The 17,055-nt window shown below is 35.0% G+C and overlaps 3 protein-coding genes and 1 pseudogene across 4 annotated transcripts; all 4 read left to right on the top strand.

The window, feature by feature from the left end:
• The first annotated feature begins 2,700 nt into the window (after positions 1–2,700).
• Positions 2,701–5,573, top strand: LOC123904412 (cullin-3A-like). The gene is made up of 2 exons (XM_045954082.1): positions 2,701–2,855; positions 3,527–5,573. The coding sequence occupies exons 1-2, from the start codon at positions 2,701–2,703 to the stop codon at positions 5,571–5,573; spliced, it is 2,202 nt and encodes a 733-aa protein (XP_045810038.1).
• Positions 5,574–6,084: 511 nt separating this feature from the next.
• On the top strand, positions 6,085–7,835 carry LOC123904413 (annotated as a pseudogene).
• Positions 7,836–8,963: 1,128 nt separating this feature from the next.
• Positions 8,964–10,085, top strand: LOC123909810 (ATP-dependent DNA helicase PIF6-like). Its single transcript, XM_045960722.1, has 3 exons — positions 8,964–9,698; positions 9,788–9,831; positions 9,934–10,085. The coding sequence occupies exons 1-2, from the start codon at positions 9,057–9,059 to the stop codon at positions 9,791–9,793; spliced, it is 648 nt and encodes a 215-aa protein (XP_045816678.1). The 5' UTR covers positions 8,964–9,056; the 3' UTR covers positions 9,794–9,831; positions 9,934–10,085.
• Positions 10,086–11,418: 1,333 nt separating this feature from the next.
• Positions 11,419–15,571, top strand: LOC123910028. Of its 2 annotated transcripts, XM_045961052.1 has the most exons (5): positions 11,419–11,551; positions 13,210–13,379; positions 13,466–13,545; positions 13,638–13,776; positions 14,586–15,571. In XM_045961052.1, the coding sequence occupies exons 2-5, from the start codon at positions 13,311–13,313 to the stop codon at positions 15,459–15,461; spliced, it is 1,164 nt and encodes a 387-aa protein (XP_045817008.1). In that variant the 5' UTR covers positions 11,419–11,551; positions 13,210–13,310; the 3' UTR covers positions 15,462–15,571. The 2 variants fall into 2 exon arrangements, with proteins under 2 accessions (XP_045817008.1, XP_045817007.1); XM_045961051.1 differs by lacking the exon at positions 11,419–11,551 and having other exon boundaries at positions 11,575–13,379.
• Positions 15,572–17,055: the final 1,484 nt, after the last annotated feature.

Here is a 17,055-nt window from a genome sequence, read left to right on the forward strand (position 1 = left end):
CGCTCCCCTTCCGCGGGTGCGTGAACCTCCCAGTTGACCGCACCAGCCTCCTCGACGATAGTAAAAAGCCGGGGATCCTGGGCAGTGATCGTCGAAGCAATGCCCCGAGGCTCGGGCGCAACCCAGGCCAGCTCTGGATCCGTTATGGTATCAACCAGCTTGTGTTTTGACATTGCTTGGCTCCCCGTCACTTCCTCTGTATCTGACATTTTGAACCTGAAAAGCAGCGAAAATAAAGTGAATTCGACAGTCATATCAAATCCACCCTTTCACCGCAATTCAAGTGAAAGGGCGTGAAATAGGGCGAGGACGCTGTCCCCGACCAAAAGCCCTTATCAAAATGGCAAACAAAGACAAAACAGAGGAAACGAGGAGAAAGCCCAAAAACGGGGAGAAGTTCCCCGACACAAGCTAACAATATTGCTCGACGCTCAGAAGTAAACTTAGTTTTGCATAAAATCTAAAATCGAAAACGGGGAGAAGCTCCCCGACACAGAGTTTTTACAAACTCATTTATCCACAAATTTCCCAGCGAAATAACAGGGAGAAGGTCCCCGACAGTTAAAACATTCGCGAAAGCGAAAACGGGGAGAATCTCCCCGACACAAAGTCTTCAATCCCCAAGGGTGAAACGGGGACAAGGTCCCCGACAAAGAGTCTTCCAGAAACTCTTTTCTTTACTAAGCTCTCCAAGACAAAACGGGGAGAATGTCCCCGACATTCATACAAGTCACAAAGACACTTAAAATGTCCGCGAAGGCGAAAATGGGGAGAAGCTCCCCGACTAAAGGTGCAGCTAACCTAGCTTTTTGCTACAATAAACGGGGAGAGGAAACAACATTCTCCTCCCCGACAAAAAACATAGAATTCCAGAAATTGAAGCGATATTCATCATGTCCTTCGCAAATTCCCAGAAATCCATGAATGTTCTTCACGTTTTTCCCAGAAACGCATGCATATTCTTCGTGTCCATCCCCTTTTCCAGAAAATATCAAACGAAGTGCAGGAAATACTCATGGGCTCTTCGCAGAACCCAGATCCCTAAAACAACTAAAAACGCCTGAAATCACAGCAGAAAATGGCGTTTAGTGATGGTCTTGCCATTACCAAACACTAGACCTCACCAAAACTAAAAGATTTACAACTACCCAGCACATAATAAAAGGGTCACGATGAACCCAAATTCCAGAACATGAAATACAAACATAAACCCAAACGACAAAAGTAAGGCATAACAACACAAAAGATTAGAACTTCGCTTACCTTTTGTCAGGAAGAAGATCTGAAATGTAGATGCTGAAACGCAAGAAGTAAGAACTTGAGAGTGTCTAGAACACTTGAAGTAAGCAGCAATAGTGAAGAACAGAGAAGAAGCGAAAAAATGAAAGTGACTCCTCCTTCTCACATTTATAGACCCAGTATGTGGTGCACCCTGCTTCACGAGACAACGCGCCTCATCATATTACAACCGTTGATCAAGATCCAACGGTTATGATGAGAAGCCATCATATGGCCTTGATTTAATCTGATAAGAATCGAAGGGACGCGCCAATCCAACGGCTCACGCACCTCCTCGGAAAACGAAGCAAAAAAACGCGTACTCCCAATATCATCATTGCGTCTGTTGATAGCCCACACACGTGGCAACATCAGACGAAACGTCTGTCTTTTCACATCCCATCGAACAGACCACGCGTCTCTCGAGGGGCTCATCGTTATCACCAACGTAATTGTCTCCTCGACACAAGGAGCAAACGCGAGTTACGGACAAGTGAAACAAACGCCACAAAATATGCCCGCTAAAACGCGCAGCATTAACAAACATACAATTACCACAATATGCCCTCGACAAAGAAAAGGGTAAAATCCTCTCCTCGTACATCGTGGCACGCGTGTTACGGGCAAAGAGAAACTTCCCCTTTGTAAAATCCTCCTCGTCATACTATTGAGAAATTTATGAATAACATATGAACTCTCCTCGACATACGGGCATGGACCTTAAGTCATTACTCCTATAGCTAGGAGCAACGACTTGGGGGGCTCCTGTTCTGGACTGGGCCAAGAGCTGGCCCAATCACTTATGCCCGACATTTGGGGCACAGCCCAACAAGGGGAGGTTTCCCCGACACGTCAGCCTATGACGTGTCCTGCTCGACATAACAGATTAGCTTCACGCTAATCACGTGCTCGACTATCCGAGCATAATAACTCATTCAGCCTTAGCTTAACAGCTAAGCAGCACGTTTAACACGTGCTCCATTGACCAAGCTTATCCGTCACGGAGTTATCCATTACCCGCCAATAGCGGGATGACTCCAAACCAGGATAGAGGCGAATAACTGCCTTCCCCTACACCACAGGGCCTATCCTGGCAGTTGGACCTATTGGGCCGGTTATCCAGGCCCAATAGACCAACCTTTGGCCCAGCGCCGGGGGCACTATATAAGCTCTCCTATACAGGAGAGCCAGGTATTCTGAATCATTATTCACTCTACTTTCTCTTTCTTCCTTTGTATCTCTCTGTTCACTTTGCTGACTTAGGCATCGGAGCACCTGCAGGTACAAACCCCCCCTTCGGTGTGGACGCTCGCTCAACGGACCGGCCATCAATCTATTCTGATCACCAGGTACGATCAACACCCAAAAGTATAAAAGGAAAATCCAACGCCGTCATTTTGACTAATAAATTAGAAGGAGAATATGAGTAACAAGAGGAAGAGAAATTTTCAGTTTCGGTTTGTACCTGATGCAGAAACAGAATATTTTGACAAGAATTGGAACATTCTAGAACATGCAATTCGTGATATATATAAAAAAGGCAACTACAGCCATCATAGTATTGAAGACCTCTACAGGTTCTTCTTTCTCAAATTTCTCTTCATATCATATTAGTATGTTGTTTAGTTTTGATCATAACAGTTTTTATCTTTTAAGATACGTAGTTAGTAATCCACTTGGGGATGGTCTAGTGATGTTGGCTTGGGTCCTTGGAGTATGCTCCTCTTAAGGTCTCAAGTTTGATTCCCTCGGGTGCCAGTTTCGGTGTGCTAGTCCATACAGAGCATAAAACTCTGGCTTTAGATGGCCCCCGAAAGTGGACGGTGAGATTGGTCCCCTTTGATTAGTAGGTTCTACGGCCGAATACCAAGTTTTTTAAAAAAAATATATGTAGTTAGTTGTAGTATTAGTTGTCATTGAATTTTGTTTAGGGGTTTTTGGAATCATCTAAAAAAGCAACTTAGGAATTCATCTATGAATAATAGACATGGACACCGGACACACACCCACACTGACACATTGACACTAGTAACAAATTTGATAAAATAGAGTAATTGAATGTAATTACATATGTTGGCAGTTGGTATTGTTCGATGTCGGACACGAGTCGACACCCACCCAACACACCTTCAATCAGAAGTGTCCTAGCTATTGAGATTAAAATTGAGTCCAATTGTTACTTTTATAAAATTTGAGTGACAAATTTCATGTTTCTAATATTTTACTCTGTGTATATTTGTGGATTCAGATATGCTTTCAATATGGTTCTTCACAAATCTAGTGACAAGCTATACTCTGGGCTGGTTGCCACCATGAAGTCCATGACTTCTCATCTCAAAGAGATAGCTGAATCTATTGAAGCAACTCAAGGAGGTCCCTTTTTGGTAAAATTAAACAGAAAATGGAATGATCATAGTAAGGCATTACTAATGATTGGAGACATTCTTATGTACATGGATAGGATTTATGTTCCAAGAACCAAGAAGGCGCCGGTTTATGAACTTGGCATGAACCTGTGGACAGAAACTGTTATTTATTCAAACCAGATAAGGACTCGACTGTCGAATACACTTTCGGAATTAATATGTAGGGAGCGTGATGGGGAAGATGTTAATAGAAAACTGATTAAAAATATAACAAAGATGTTAATGGATTTAGGTCTTTCTGTTTATGTACAAGTATTTGAGACTCCGTTTTTACAAGTTTCATCTGAGTTCTACAGGGCCGAATCTCAGAAACTTATTGAGTGTTGTAATTGCGTGGATTATCTCAAGAATGTTGAGAGGCTCATAAATGAGGAAATGGATAGAGTGAACCATTACTTGGACCCTAGGATTAAATCGAAGATTACTTATGTCGTGAAAAAGGAGATGATTGAAAATCATATTCTTAGATTAATCCATATGGAGAACTCTGGGTTAGTCAACATGCTTTGTGGCGATAAATATGAAGATTTGGGAATAATGTATAACTTGTTCAGTTGTGAAATTGATGGTCTCTCAAAAATATGTGAAGTGATGACTTCACACATCAGAGAATCAGGTAAACAGCTTGTTACTGATCCAGAAAAGTCGAAGGATCCTGTTCAATTTGTGCAGAGGCTCTTAGATGAGAAAAATAAATACGACAAGATTATAAGTTTAGCATTTAATAATGATAAGATGTTCCATAATGCTGTGAATTCCTCATTTGAATTTTTCATTAACTTGAATCCTCGTTGTCCAGAGTACATTTCGCTATTTGTCGACAATAAACTTCGAAAGGTTCTAAAGGGAGTAAGCAAGGATGATGTAGATATTACTCTTGACAATGTGGTGATGTTATTCCGGTACTTGCAAGATAAAGACATGTTCGAGAAGTATTACATACAACATCTTGCAAAGAGGCTTTTGTCTGGAAAATCAGTTTCTGATGATGCCGAGAAGAGTCTCATAGTTAAGCTAAAGACAGAATGTGTACACCAATTTACCTCAAAAGTAGAGGTCATATTTGCAGACATGAAAACATCTGTAGACACAATGCAGAACTTTTATGCTAGCCATTCCGAGTTAGTTGACGGTCCTACACTTACTGTAAAGGTCCTCACAACAAGGTTTTGGCCAACGCAATCTACTGTGACATGTAAACTGCCGGCAGAAATTTCGGCACTTTGCGAGAAATTTCGGTCATATTACCTCGGCACTCATGCTGGTAGGAAATTGTCTTGGCAAACTAAAATGGGCACAGCAGACTTGAAAGCTACCTTTAGGAAAGGTAAGAGACATGAGTTAATTGTCTCCACTTACCAAATGTGTGTACTCATACTGTTTAATAATGCCGATAGACTAAGCTACAAGGAAATTGAGCAAGCAACTGAGATTCCAGCTTCGGATTTGAAGAGGTGTCTGCAATCTTTGGCTTTGGTTAAGGGGAAAAATGTTCTTAAGAAGGAACCTATGAGTAAAGATTTTAGTGAGGATGATGTATTCTTTGTTAATGACAAGTTCAGTAGTAAACTGTATAAGGTAAAAATAGGAACTTTTGTTGCAGCGAAGGAATCGGAACTGGAGAAAGTGGAAACTCAACAAAGAATAGAAGAGCACTGGAAGCCACAAATTGATGCAGCAATAGTGAGGATTATGAAATCTAGGAAGCAACTTGATCATAACCATCTTATAGCTGAGGTCACAAAGCAGTTGCAGTCACGATTCCTCGCAAATCCAATTGAGGTAAAAAAACGGATTGAGTCTCTCATTGAGCGGGACTTTTTGGAGAGAGATGAAATTGATAGAGAATTGTATCGATATATTACCTAGAAATTGTTTGTTTTGGTAAGGTTATAGTGATTTAAATGATCCATTGATTCTTAATGTATACCAATTTGTTCTTCCAATTGGGCCTGCTGTTTTTTTTATCTTACTATATACATCACATTTCACATTAATGTCCTTCCACTACACTCATTCATTTCTCCTTATGTAGGAAGTAAATGTGTGGAAGTTTTAACATTGTCATGATAAAATTGTTGCTAACAGATGGATGGTTTTACTGAAAGTCTCAATGTATTCAAATAAAAGTTTCCACGCTTCTATAATCTTGTTATATATGAAATATGATAGCTTGAAGTTTGTTGGTTACGGCCAATGAAGCCTTCAGCTTAGTGAGGAAGAATTTTTGGTATAACTTTCAATGTCTATAGGGTAAATTCTAAGCTGTTCTTAGTGTAATACAGTACTAATCTATAAGTTTTAAACAAAAATAAATAAAAAGTTGAATATGGGTTTTGAAGTAGTTATAATCAATTATATTATTTTACTAATCAATTAGATGCTGTGGTTGGGTGTTAGAAGCGAAGAAGAAATATTTTCGGACCCTGCTGTGAGTGTCGACAGTCGACACTCGACAGTATGGTGCCTATGGTTAGCAAGGAATAATGTCATTTTTAAGAAGGTTACTGGGGTTAAGAATACTGTTACAAGTATCAAAATATTGTCACGGGGTTGGATTTTTGCGTTAAAGATTTTGGTGGCAGGTGCTAAGTTCTCATAGACCTACGCTGCGCATGTAAAAGGCTATTTTGCTGATTTAGCAGAATATGTTCTGCCGAATTTACTAGGAGATGCTGTGATGTGTGATGGGACTTCTTATGTGGTTTATTGATGCATGAGAAGTTTCTAGCATAAGTAAGCATATCATCTTTGTTGCTTTATGTGAACCTTGGTGACAATTATATTTTTCTGTTTCTGAGCAAGAATTTGAGACTCATATTCTGCAAGTTTCAGCTGAGTTCTACAGGGCTGAATCCCAGAAATTTATTGAGTGTTGCGATTGTGGAGATTATCTCAAGGCAGCTGAGACTCTCTAATGGAGATTATCTCAAGGCAGCTGAGACTCTCTGAAGGATCCTGTTGAGTTTGTGCGCGCAGAGGCTCTTAGATGAGAAAGATAAATACGACAAGATTATAAGTTTGGCATGTAATAATGACAAGATGTTCTTATCTGCATTGAATGTTTCATTTAAATTTTTCATTAACTTCAATCCTCGTTCTCCAAAGTACATTTCACTATTTGCAGACTATATGCTTCAGAAGGGTCTAAAGGGAGTTAGTGAGGATGATGCGGAGATTACTCTTGTCAAGGTGGTGATGATGATGATGATGATGCAAAGAAGCTTTTTCTCTGGCAAAACAGTTTCTGATGATGCCGAGAATTGCCTCATAGTTATGCTAAATGCAGAATGTGGATATCAGTTAACCTCAAAATCAGAGGTCATGTTTAAATTAAAGACATGAAAACATCACTAGACACAATGCAGGGCTTTTATGCTAGCCATTCCGAGTTAGTTGGCGGTCCTACACTTACTATGAAGGTCTTCAAAACAGGTTTTTGGCCAATGCAATCTAGTGTGGCATGTAACCTGCCGGCTGAAATTTCGACACTCTGCGGTCATATTATCTCGGCACTCATACTGGCAGGAGATTGTCTTGGCAAACCAAAAAAAATGGGCACAGCATACTTGAAAGCTACTTTTGGGAAAGGTCGGAGACATGAGTTAAATGTCTCCACTTACCAAATGTGTGTACTCATGCTGTTTAATTCTGATAGTCTAAGCTACCAGTAAATTGAGCAAGCAACCGAGATTCCAGCTTCAGATTTGAAAAGGTGCCTGCAATATTTGTCTTTGGTTAAGGGGGGAAATGTCCTTAGGAAAGAGCCTATGAGTAAAGATGTGAGTGAGGATGATGAATTCTTTGTTAATGGCAAGTTCAGTAGCAAAATGTATAAGGTAAAAATAGGAACTGTATTTGCACAAAACAAATCGGAACCAAAGACACTGGAAACTCAAAAAAGATTGGACGTGGACCGGAAGCCCTAGATTTGATGCAGCAATATTGAGGATTATGAAATCTCGGAAGCAACTTGATCACAACAATCTTATAGCTGAGGTCACAAAGGAGTTGCAGCCGCGATTCCTCGCAAATCCAACGGAGTTAAAGAAACAGATTGAGTCTCTCTTTGAGAGGGACTTTTTGGATAGAGTTCATAGTGATAGAAAACTGTATCGATATCTTGCTTAAAATTGGTACGCTTTTTTATTTCGGTAAGGTTTTTACTGTAACATAAATTTTGTCATATGAAAAATGACATTTCAACTGATCCATTTATTATTTTATATCCCAGGACTTCTATTTTTTTGTTATATTTGGAGTTAAAATTTAACGGAAATGACCAATATGACAAAAATATGTCTTTAAGGGACCAATCCGGACCTTTTTTTCTTTAAGGGACCAATCCGGACCTTTTTTTTTTCTAAGGTACCATTATAAAACCTAAAATGTCTTTAAGGGACCAATAGACTAATTAAGCCAAAAAAATACTATCTAAAATTGAGAACTCATTACATAGACATGTTCCGATCTTCGATCAACCCAAGTTTTATTCTTAGGATGTTGGTGTGCGTGTACAAACAAATTTGAAGGAGGGGGGAGTGTCATTCAATTATGTCTATAACAAAACAAAGAGTAGAAGCCAAAGAAAATTTGGCATTTTCCATCATGAGAATACAAATTATCACCACGAACAATTAATTCCATACTAAAATAAAAATGATGATTGATTCACAGATAGATACATGTATTAGGGGCTTCATTTACAGTTTACAAAAAGAAAATTTAATAACCAAGCTTTCCACATCAATTGACATTTTTATAAAATAGAGTCAGAGATATAAACTCTACAAAACAAGTATTGTGATATCGAAAATTACTAGCAGCAGGCATATCTATTTACAATTACAATAATCAACTTTGATACAATAATCAACAATAATCAAACTTTAATTGTGGAATAAACTCAAAGGTTAGATGAGCAAAAGTTCTTTTCTGGTGTACTTTCATGCATAATGCATAGATAGCCAACATCATTAGTATTGTTACAGGGAGACACAGATTGAGCAGTTGATGAGGCAAGATTAGCCTTCCAATTATATCAGATCCCATAGATATACTGAAAGCTAAACACAAGGTCCAGTTTTTGACTTTGATAAGCTTAGTAATAGTAGGACATTGATATATAACAACACCAAAAATATTATGCTAACTTTTTGATCAAGATTTTCTGTTTATTAAATATAGTGTCAGAGTGTTTATCTAAGACAAAAATTGACCTCATATATGTTTAAAGCAATAATGAAAAACAAACTGACTTTGATAAGCTAGATGGCAGAATGATAAGTCGTTGACTTTGACTTAGATAAACACTCTGACAGGGATAAAATAGAGGTAGAAATTAAGACAAAAATGGATGCATTGATATCTGATCAGTATGATGCACTTCTCGAAAAAGAAAGAGTTGTAACCGGTGAAGTTAAAACATATTTGAGTTCAGATACATCATGTGAACAAAGCGAAACTCTTGATGGTCTAGATAATATTATTACTCCTGAATTTTTGAATACCATCAGAGCTTCAGGCCTACCAAATCATGAATTGAAATTAAAGGTTGGTGTACCTGTTATGCTACTCAGAAATATTGACCAATCATCGGGATTATGTAATGACACGCGTCTCATTATTACTCAATTGGGAAAATTTGTGCTTGAGACGAAGATCATTTCAGAAAATAATATTGGCCAAAAAGTTTTTATTCCGAGGTTGTCATTGACTCCTTCTGACATGAGAATTCCATTCAAATTTCAGCGCACACAGTTTCCTATATATGTTTCTTTTGCAATGACAATAAATAAGAGTCAAGGTCAATCTCTTAAACATGTTGGGATCTACCTTCCACAATCTGTGTTTACCCATGGTCAGCTATATGTTGCAGTTTCTAGAGTTACTTCACGATCTGGTTTAAAACTTCTTATCATCGACGACGATGGTAATGCCACTAATAAGACTTCAAATGTTGTTTACAAGGAGATCTTCCAAAATATGAACAAGGTACGCTACCTATTCTATGCTAAATTATTATCAAATTTGATTTCATTTTTTATTTAACAAATTATTTTATAAAGTCATTTTTTTTACAGGTTTAGTTCAGGGGTTGATTATGCTATCGAATGATATTAGAATGGTTAGGAAATTCTTACTCCAATGCTTTTATATCTCATTATCTCAATATATAGATAAATATATGAATATCATTAATTTATTTATGTTTACTTTTTTTTAACAGAGGTGGATAGTGCCGATTACCATTTCGAAAAGTTCTGCTGCACGTTGCATATTGTGTAATTTTGTTCAAATTGATATTTTAATTCACCTTCAACATATGATTGGGATGTACCATTGTCAGTGTTATAAGAAGTTTTAGTGTGTGTTTGGTTAAGCGGCGGAAATAATTGAGTTTGACAGAATTAAGTTTGGTTAAAAGTGAGTTTAACAGAATTGATTTATATTTGGATGCATTCATGAAAAAGTGATTCTCAACATTTTAAGTTGTTTGGATAATTTGAATCAAAATTGCTTTTGGAAACACAATTACCAAATTGGGTTTTAATGTGTTTCTTTTATAGAAACATAAAACAAAATTACTTATCATAAAAAAAATAAAACAAAATTACTTAGTAAATCCTCTCTCGGTCATTTTTATAAGAAACATTTTGAAAAAATCACACAGGCTAAGGAAACTCATTTTTCTCGTTAATAATTCTAAAGTTTTATGTTTTATTCCAAAACTAACCTTGGAGTAGCATGAGAAATAGGTCTCTCTAATTAATGCATTAATTTTTTTTTATAACAATTAATGCATTAAAATTGAAATAACTTTCTAGAGTTGTTTTTATTTAATAAAGGTACAAATGAAATTGTCTATTTAATAAAAAGTAAATTTAAAGAGTATTTTTTATAAAAAGAAAAAAAAAACAATGTGTTCCTTATAAAAATGATCGGAGGGTATAATATTTAAATAAAATCATCTTAAAAATAATATTAAATTTGCATAATAATAAATTATTATGGATTTAAATGAACATAACAAATGGTGGTTAGTAAAGAGATTTGCTAAACATTTTTTGCCAACAGCAAGAGAAAGGGTAAAATAGAAATAGTGGAACTGCAACACTTGTTGAAAGGGGCAAAGTTGGTAAATCAAATTTATTTTATATAGAATCGATTCACTAAAACGTAGAAGCTATGAAATGGAGCTTCAAGTAGAAGCACTTCCAATGAATCGAATCACTTTATAAAATGAGATCCAAACATCTTTATATTTTATTGGAATTACGTTTGGAGGGTTGAACATGCGTCTAAGGCATGTTAACTTGAAACCAAACAGGTACTTACATTATCTTTCGTATTTCATATTGTCTTTCACATTTTGAGTTTTTTTTTTATTTTTTTTATATGTTTCTATTATACGGGTGGAATGTCACTTTTTGTCTAATATTATGTAGGATATAATTTTTTTTTCACACATTCACATTTTTGCTATAAAAAATGCAAAATGCAATATCTATCCACAATTTAAATAAGGGTCTCGTTAACATGTGCATATAAGACACATGATAAGATATCTTAATATAGAAATTTAACATTTAATGATACAAGACATTTAATGTTTGGAAAGTTAAAATACACAAATTTTAAAACATAATTTCTATTTTGATTACCTTAACATGTGTCATATATGCACATGTTAACATTCTCCGTTAAATAATATATACGAGTTCACATTTCCCCCCATTCTCCCTTTCCCTTCCTCTCCGCCGCTCACGAACTCACTCCGCCTTCATCCTTCTTCACCTCACGTTCTCACACCGCCAGTCACTATTCACGTTCTCTCGTCTTCAGAGGTATGCTCTTCTCCATCTCACGTACTCAGATTTCTACAATTTTCTGCCTATAGTAGAAAACCCTAATTAAAAATTACCCCCAATAAGTTTTGTTTTGAATAATATCATATGCAGTTGATGTTTTGCAAAATATTGGATTGGGTTTATGAACTGATTGTCTTTTGATGTAGTATTGTAAGTGACCTGTGTTTGTCATGGATTTGGAATTAGATGAAACATGAAGCTTATATATATATAGCTATTATCTTTATACGAGACATTCTGTATGAATCTGGAGGGTTTGGTTGTTTTTCAAGATTATGGTGTTTTGATGCAATCGTTTGGAAACTGATAGATAATGTCTTTTCTTTTTGCTATGTTGATTTTGATGTAATTTTCAGTATTGTCCACTATAACAAGTTATATCTGAGTGATTTCTTACTTCGTTTGGAAATAAAGCTCTATTCTTTTTTCCAATGTTCTTCTTTTGTGAACTTAAGTTATTTTCGTAGCTATATTCTTGTGCAGTCTCTAATTCCTGTCTTTTTTAGTTACAGATTTAGTGAAAACAACATTAGATTTATGTATTACTAATTCAGGGGTGTGTTTAAGGTGTTGGTTCCTCCACTTGTTCTGTTTATTTTGCCTCTTGTGCTGTAAATTGTGTTTCGATTCTGTCCATTTGTGTCTTAACCAGTTAGTGCAGTGTCTTTTTGATGCATCTAGATTCTGGTTATGTACTTGATGCTTAGAATTATGTAATTGTGAGGGTGTCTTTATCTATCAATTTCAGTTACACTCATTCTTTTGGTTTTTCTTCCATTTATATTCTGCCTTTGTGATATTTTAACTAAACCTGGTATGATTTCATCACTGTAATTTTTATTTTTTTTATTGTTTTTTCTTATCCTAATTATATATTCACTATGAAATATAATTTTGTTATCTTACTGACATTGGACATGTTCAATTGAACATATTATGTATTTTGATTTGTTGTTATATGTGTAAATGATAGAAATTTTGGGCGCAAACAGTAAAATCTGGGATTTTAGCTACTTATCATGTTTTTGCCACTCATTTTTCGTGCACTACATTTAACAATGCTGATGCTACTTTATTCCATTTATATTCAGAAACTCAACTTTTTGTTATTAGCAATTGAGGAAAGGAAAGTTTAATGTTATTTAGTTATATACTATGTTGTGTTTTAGAAACCATTCTTGATGACAGGATATCTATAAAACGGGAAATGAATCCTTTCACATAAATTGTCTGTACTAGTGATATCAGATTCTAAGAGTGACAAAACTTGAGTTGTTTGTGCTCGTGCCCTTATCTCATTTGCTGCCATTTCTTTTAGTTTATTACTACTCTTTTGCTGATATACACATGTATCCAAGCACTGCTTAATCTCGTGAATTTGGTGGCACAAGTTGTCAATGATGTTGTCTAGTACTAGTAAGTAGTATATGTGTGTCCATTGTGAAAGCTATTTTTTAGGTGTCATTTAATTAATTCTCTCTATTGCATTTGCATTCATACACACTTCAAGTGTACATTGTAATATATCATGCGACACTTCATATATCAAATATACGCAAGTCGTGATGCTTTTCTTGATTTGTATGAAATGAATATGTCAACTATTGTATGAAAAAATGGTTGAACATGTTTAGGAGCGAAATTGGCCTCCAAAAGTGAAGTAGAAAGCGAAGAGAAGCTAAACAAAAAAGAAAAGAAAAGAAAGTGAGAGCCTGCTCATCGTTAAAGAATTGGAATGGATTTCAACACCCCAATACGATCCAACACCACGCCCCTCTCCAATCCAGTCTTCAAATCTAAACTCGTATTTCTCATTCACTCTTGTTTCTTTTCTTCACCAAATGAATCACAATACACACAAAATCATGATTCTACTTTCTTGTTTTGTAGATTTTCTTAAACGAATGGTGGCTCATGAAGCCTCAAAACCAGTGCAAGGGTTTAGCTCTTGCTGGCATTGCTTCAATGGAGTAATTTTTCTCTTTTTTATTTTTTATTTCAATTTTAGGTTTCTAATTGGTTCTCTGTTTGGGTTAATTTATTATTGTGACTATTGGTGCAGGAGAGAAAGAATGTTTCTATCTTCTGTGATTGTAAAGAGACATGAACCCAATGTTGTAGAGACTGAAGATGGCATCACAATAATCTTCCGTGGTTTTATTAACTCCTCTCGTACATCTCAAAATGGATTTCCCTCCGATGTAGGGTACCCTTTTTCTTCCTGATTTCATTTCACCCTTCTCTATCTATATAGAGTTGTTTGCACTATCTTTTAACAAAGTTGATTTTGAATATATTTAGTGTCTTTGGTTCTATGGTGGGAAAATATTTTTTTGAAAATTTGATTTTAATTAAAATTGACTTGTATTTAAAATGTTGTGTTTAGATACACTCAACTAAATGTGATTCAATAATAATTTGAGAGTAAAATTACATTTGTACACCAAAGCTCCAAATTTCAGCTTCAATTTATAATTCATTCTTGAGGGAAAAGTGATTCTAATTACGCATATTCGAAACATGTCAACATTAGTGTTTGGAATCACTTTTTTGCTTCTCAAAAAGTGAATCCAAGCATACAGTTAAATATTTATAACAAATTTTGGTTTAATTGAGTTTGAAGTTAATTTTATTCAAGTACATATGTTTTTACTTTCAAAGAAGTTCGATGCAAAAAGTACTGTAAAATTTTTAATTCATAGAAAAATGTATTGTTACCTTTCTAAGTGTCTGTTCACTTTCATCATTCACAATGTGTTGAACCTAAAGCTCCAAGTTATAGTTTCAAACACACTGATTCCACACACCATAAATGAGGTTTATCAACCTATCACTTTTGTTTGGTAGAAATCAAACATCTATACTTTTGCCAAATTTGTCATGTGAAACTAGACACACAGACATGATGTTTAGAGTCTATTAATTTTATCTTAATACACACATAATCTTCAATGGGTTGAATGTTAGTCACCCAATTAATTTTCTTTAAATATCCAATGTTTTGCAACAGGTATGTCGCCGGTTCTCAGTTGGATTTCCACACAATTGGAAAAATTATTTTGTTCATAGTTCAGGAAATGAATGTATTGATGTGGATAAAGTTACCGGTTTTGATGACTCAAATGCTTCTTCCCACAAAAAAACAGCTGAAGAGACTTCACAGGAAGTTATGGAAGCTGAAGATAACGGAAATATTGTGAGTATTAGGTTGCCTCAACCGCAGGTTGGCATGGTTGATAATGGTGAAAATGTAGTCTCAGATGTTAACGACTTACATGCTTCTTCCCACCTAAAAACAGCTGATGTGGCTTCGCATGAAGCTATGGAAGCCGAAGATAAAGACAATATTGCGAGTCTTAGGTTGTCTCAACCGCTGGTCAACGTGGGTTATAATGGTGAAAATAGAGTCTCGGATGTAGATGACTTGAATGCTTCTTGCCACAAAAACACAGCTCATGTGATTTCACATGAACCTATGGTAGCTGAAGCTAACGTCAATATCGGGAGTCTTAGGTTATCTCAACCGCAGGTTGATTTGATTAATAATGGTGAAAACGGAGTCTCAATTGTTGCAGCAGCTGAAAGTAGACAATCTTTGATGAGGGTGTTTGAATTTGATCCTATTCATGAGCAAAGCAATGTTAGGTCTCCACTTAACCCAAAGAAATTGGAATTTGAACAGTTATCAAGTGACCGCAAGGAGAAAAAACGTATCAAGAAGAAGATTGTAGAGGATACAAGTAGTTTGTGTAAAAAGGTGCTGACAAGAAGCATTGCCAAAAAAAGTCACATGATGCGTAAAAGGGATGTGAAAGCTGAAGTAAAATGTTCTAGTAGTCCTGTTAGAAGATCTCCCAGGGTACTTAATTATGGAAAAAAAAATTAGCTATTTGGATTTTTTTGAAGATATATAGGTGTAGTTGGCATAGGATTTGGGGTCCTTTGGAATTTTCAAATTGGTGCCTCAGGAAGCATATATTCTATAAGTTTTAGAGTTTGCTTTTGTTTTAAACTTTTACCCCTTTTTGGGATGTTGAATTAAAGATATATATATATATATATATATGCAGGTCTGTTATGTTTAAAGTTTTTTTTGACTAAAGTGTTATGTTTAAAGTTATTGTTACATATTTGTATGTTTCTTAGTTGCTTCTACCTATTGGTAAGTAGGCAATCTCTCGTATTTGTGCTGTTTTATCTTATCTTCATCACCTGACATGATGCGTCATTGCCCCTCCACGATACTTCTTTCGCGAGCTTTCTTCGGCGTCCCAGCTATTGCTACACGAGCTCTCTGTGCTCTCATATTTATATTTTTCATCTTCAACAATTTTCAGTCTTGTGTGCTTACTCATTGTATTTTGTAAAAAGGGGTTCAACAATTCTCTTAAGATTAAATAATTAAAGTTTATTTAAGTAGAAAACGATAATGTTTGCTTGTTATAAAAAAGAAAACGATTATGTTAAAAAAAAAAAAAACGATTATGGTTGCTAAGATATAAAAAGATTTTTTTTAATTAACAAAAAATAAAAATAGGTTCTGTAAAAAAAAGATTTAAATAAATAAAATATTTAGTTAAATAAAAGATTTAAAAAGATTTAGTCAAATAAAAGATTTAAATATAATTTGGCATAGCGTAAGATTCTATTTTCTTTTACAAAACCTAACACTATATATATTTCATGTTACAAATCTTTGTTGCAAGACCATCTCTTCAATTTGAGGGAAATTTGTGTTAAGAGAAGAAAAAGATGAGCAATCACCACATGAAGAAGTACTTTCCGATAGAGGCTTTCAAGCATAAAGTTATCATGGATCCTAATATTGCTCACGAGAATTGGAAAATTATTGAACATGCAATTCATCAGATATACAATCACAATGCCAATGCTGTCGCTTGTGAAGTGATTTACAGGTTCTTTCTCATCATTATTACTATTATTCTTATTATTATATCAAAATTTATGATCATATATATGTTTATAGTATTCAGTTTATTTTCATATGCTGAATTTATTAAAGAAATAGCTTATATATATATATATATATATATATATATATATATATATATATATATATATATATATATATATATATATATATATATATATATATATATATATATATATATATATATAAGTTGTTATGTGATAAACACTTATCGAATAACTGTTTGTCCAAAAGCTCCCTTTTTTCTCTTTTCTTTTTAAAGATTGCTTTTTTCAATGACTTGTCACTGGTGTACATGTTCATGTGGCTAGAGATTTATTCAACAGAATTATATTACAAAATAGTTATATTATTATTTGGTTTTTTTTCTCTCAGTGTCGGGTTTCAAATCGAGTGGCTATTATTCGTATTTTAATCATGTGGTTAACTACAAGAAACCCAAAAGTAGTAAATTTTACATTGACGAAAACATATTTTACATTTTAAAAGAAAATTTACTATACAAGTTTCAAAACAATTTTACTATTTT

Source organism: Trifolium pratense, linkage group LG2 (genome assembly GCF_020283565.1).
Source record: "Trifolium pratense cultivar HEN17-A07 linkage group LG2, ARS_RC_1.1, whole genome shotgun sequence".
Lineage (NCBI taxonomy): Eukaryota > Viridiplantae > Streptophyta > Magnoliopsida > Fabales > Fabaceae > Trifolium > Trifolium pratense.

Bases quoted from the DNA above. Each gene is read 5' to 3' on its own strand.
- LOC123904412 (XM_045954082.1), top strand. From the start codon at position 2,701: ATGAGTAACAAGAGGAAGAGAAATTTTCAGTTTCGGTTTGTACCTGAT. The intron at 2,856-3,526 runs GTTCTTCTTTCT...TTGTGGATTCAG, and splicing joins AGTATTGAAGACCTCTACAG to ATATGCTTTCAATATGGTTC.
- LOC123909810 (XM_045960722.1), top strand. From the start codon at position 9,057: ATGGATGCATTGATATCTGATCAGTATGATGCACTTCTCGAAAAAGAA.
- LOC123910028 (XM_045961052.1), top strand. From the start codon at position 13,311: ATGGATTTCAACACCCCAATACGATCCAACACCACGCCCCTCTCCAAT. The intron at 13,546-13,637 runs GTAATTTTTCTC...CTATTGGTGCAG, and splicing joins GCTGGCATTGCTTCAATGGA to GAGAGAAAGAATGTTTCTAT. The intron at 13,777-14,585 runs GTAGGGTACCCT...GTTTTGCAACAG, and splicing joins AAAATGGATTTCCCTCCGAT to GTATGTCGCCGGTTCTCAGT.